The sequence below is a fragment of the Trichechus manatus genome, unplaced genomic scaffold (genome assembly GCF_000243295.1).
Source record: "Trichechus manatus latirostris isolate Lorelei unplaced genomic scaffold, TriManLat1.0 scaffold00014, whole genome shotgun sequence".
NCBI lineage: Eukaryota > Metazoa > Chordata > Mammalia > Sirenia > Trichechidae > Trichechus > Trichechus manatus.
Genome location: NW_004443950.1, coordinates 10,544,774 through 10,548,588, shown reverse-complemented (window position 1 = coordinate 10,548,588; position 3,815 = coordinate 10,544,774). Strand labels below are relative to the sequence as shown.

The 3,815-nt window shown below is 43.6% G+C and overlaps 1 protein-coding gene across 1 annotated transcript in view; it reads left to right on the top strand.

Moving 5' to 3' along the window:
- Positions 1-3,815, top strand: part of DRC7 (dynein regulatory complex subunit 7) — a 28,262-nt gene that overhangs the window by 15,740 nt on the left and 8,707 nt on the right. The window contains exon 7 of the mRNA XM_004371665.2: positions 2,645-2,776. Coding sequence (XP_004371722.1) covers positions 2,645-2,776 — 132 coding nt within the window. The remainder of the gene's footprint in view (positions 1-2,644; positions 2,777-3,815) is intronic.

Sequence of the window (3,815 nt, the reverse complement as noted above, 5' to 3'; positions counted from 1 at the left end):
GGTCCTGTTGTGAGGATTTTTGTTTTCTTTATGTTGAGGTGTAATCCATACTGAAGGCTGTGGTCTTTGATCTTCATCAGTAAGTGCTTCAAGTCTTCTTCACTTTCAGCAAGCAAGGTTGTGTCATCTGCATAATGCATGTTGTTAATGAGTCTTCCATCAATCCTGATGCCCTGTTCGTCTTCATATAGTCCAGCTTCTTGAATTATTAGCTCAGTATATAGACTGAATAGGTATGGTAAAAGGATACAACCCTGACGCACACCTTTCCTGACTTTAAAACCACGCAGCATCCCTTTGTTCTGTTCTAATAACTGCCTGTTGGTCTATGTACAGGTTCCTCATGAGCACAATTTAGTGTTCTGGAGTTCCCATTCCTCGAAATGTTATCTATAATTTGTTATGATCCACACAGTCAAATGCCTTTGCATAGTCAATAAAACACAGGTAAACATCTTTCCGGTATTCTCTGTTTTCAGCCGGGATCCATCTGACATCAGCCACCATATCCCTCATTCCACATCCTCTTCTGAATCTGGCTTGAATTTCTGGCACTTCCAGGTCGATGTACCTCTACAACTGTTTTTAAATGATCTTCAGCAAAATTTTACTTTTGTGTGATATTAATGATATTGTTAGATAATTTCTGCATTTTGTTGGATCATCTTTCTTTGAGATAGGCATAAATGTGGAACTCTTCCAGTCTGTTGGCCAGGTAGATGTCTTCCAAATTTCTTGGCATAGATGACTGAGCACTTCCAGCGCTGCATATGTTTGCTGAAACATCTCCATTGGTATTCTGTCAGTTCCTGGAGATTTGTTTTTTGCCAATGCCTTCAGTGCAGCTTGGACCTCTTCCTTCAGTACCATTGGTTCTTGATCATATGCTACCTCCTGAAGTGGTTGAATGTCAACCAATTCTTTTTGGTGTAGTGACTGTGTATTCCTTCCATTTTCTTTTGATGCTTCCAGTGTCGTTCAATATTTTGCCCGTAGAATCCTTCACTATTGCAAGTTGAGGCTTGAATTTTTTCTTCAGTTCTTGAAGCTTGAGAAATGCCGAGTGTATTCTTCCTTTTTGGTTTTCTATCTCCAGGTCTTTGCACATGTCATTATAATACTTTACTTTGTCTTCTCGAGCTGCCGTTTGAAATCTTCTGTTCAGCTCTTGTACTTCATCATTTCTTGCGGTTGCTTTAGCTTCTCTATATTCAAGTGCAAGTTTCAGAGTCTCTTCTGACATCCGTTTTGGTCTTTTCTTCCTGTCTTTTTAATGACCTTTTGCTGTCTTCATGTCTGATGTCCTTGATGTGATTCCACAACTTGTCTGGTCTTCGGTCATTAGTGTTCAGTGTGTCAAATCTATTCTTCACATGGTTTTTAAATCTAGATAGGATATATATTCAAGGTCGTATTTTGACTCTATTGGACTTATTTTAATTTTCTTCAGCTCCAGCTTGAACTTGCATATAAGCGGTTGATGGTCTGTTCCACAGTCAGCCCCTGGCCTTGTTCTGACTGATGACATTGAGCTTTTTCATCGTTTCTTTCCACAGATTTAGTCGACTTGATTCCTGTATATTCAACAGCAAGGTTCACGTGTATAGTCGCTGTTTATGTTGGTGAAAAAAGGTATTTGCAGTGAAGACGTCATTGGTCTTGCAAAATTCTATCTTGTAATCTCTGGCATTGTTTCTATTACTAAGGCTGTATTTTCCAGCTACATATCCTTCTTTGTTTCCAACTTTCGCATTCCAATCACCATTAATTATCAATGCATCCTAATTGCATGTTCGATCATTTTCAGACTGCAGAAGTTGGTAAAAATCTTCAATTTCTTCATCTTTGGCATTAGTGGTTGGTGTGTAAAGTTGCATAATAGTTGTATTAACTTGTAAGTCTTCCTTGTAGGTGTATGGATATTATCCTATCACTGACAGCATTGTATTTCAGAATAGATCTTGAAATGTTCTTTTTGACGATGAATGTGATGCCATTCCTCTTCAATTTGTCATTCCTGGCATAGTACATCATATGATTGTCTGATTCAAAATGGCCAATACCAGTCCATTTCAGCTCACTAATGCCTAGGATATCAATGTTTATGCATTCCATTTCATTTTTGACGATTTCCAATTTTCCTAGATTCGTAGTTCGTACATTCCACATTGTGATTATTAATGAATGTTGCAACCAACATGAGGAGGTCTTTTTTTAAACCTGTGGTTTCTTGGGAGTGGTCAGATGCCTCATCCCATAAAATCTCTAGAGAGTAGCCTGTCCTTGGCTTCCATTTGCTCTGAACACTGCTCTGGACATTCTCCAGCCCAGGCAGAGTGACCTCCAAAGCCAGCCTACCCTGGCCCGGAGGTTTCTCAGTCTCTCACAGAGACCAATAACGGATTGCTTCACAGGGAAATTGGACAGTGTGACTGGAGTCCTGCCTCCCACCCTCAGGGCCTCAGTTTCCTCATCAAAATGAGAAGGGTGGGCATGGACTCTCAGAAGCCGCCTGGAGCTGACATTCTGGCCCTCTTGGACCCGGTCCCTTCTCTACTCTCAGAGTGGCTGTTTCCACCACCCCTTGGAGCAAGTAAGGGCATGGTGGCTATGAGGTACACTCAGCATATCTCTTCCCCATCAGGACTTGGTCTTTGACCTGGGAGACCCTGTGAGGTGGGAGTACCTACTCCTGGGGACCGATAAGCCTCACCTGCTCACGACTGATGATGACGATGATGGGGTGAATGATGACGATGATGATGTGGAAAATCTGGTGAGTCTCGGTGAGCGGGTGGGGCAGGGATGAGGTGTGGGGAGGGCTTCACACCCCATCTTGTGTCAGGCCAACTTGACAAATGTCTCCATCAACATGTGTATGTATGGGGGTGGGGATAGTCCAGGTAGACCAGTTATACATTCCTCAAGGCAGAAGAACCCTCCTAGCCTGGATCATGCCCCCGTGTTACAGAGGGCAAACTGAGGCCCAGACAGGTCCGGTGACCTGCCCAGGGCCACTGCTTGGTTAGAGGAGGGCTGGGACTTGAATTCAGGTCTCCTGCCCCACACACAGTCCACTCTTGTTCAGGGTCACACTGCTCCCTGTGGAGAGCACACCCTTGGAGTGGGGTGATAAGACCTTCTCACTGAGCCCCTGGGAGCCCCAGGGCCGTCCATTCCTCACGTCCCGTCCTGCGTGGCCACTTCCAGGGTTTTCTTGTCCATCCTATCAACCCTTCTAAAGGTCATTGGCCCCGGGGCCTTCACAGAGCCATCAGCATCCCTTCCAGGCAGGTCTTCAGGAGGCCCTGTGTGTGGTGTTCAGGGGCACAGGGACCTTAATTACTGGCTGTGACCTTGTGCAAATTTCCTGTTAAACAAGCTTCAGTTTTCTTATCTGTATGTAAAATGGGAGAGGGCATCATAGTAGTATTCATAGTACAGTGAAACCTGTGAGAGCCGGAATTTGATGGCACTGCCTTGTTTTTCCACGTCTCACAAGTTTTCCGCCTCTGACAGGGTGCAGTCTTACCACTTTTCTATCTCCTGTTTTAGTGGAAAATACTTGCGTTTTCCTTCTCTGACAGGTTTCTGCCTTACACAGATTCTAGCTTTCGCAGGTCTTACTCTAATAGTAATAATAGGTAACATTCATATACTCTTGCTGTGTACCAGACACTGTTGTAGGTGCTTTACAATCACCCAGTGAGGTGGCTACTAGTATTATCATCCATAATAATTATCATTCCATTGTACAGATGGGAAGACTTTTACACACAGGGGTTAAGTAACTTACCCAAAGCTGCACAATCAGT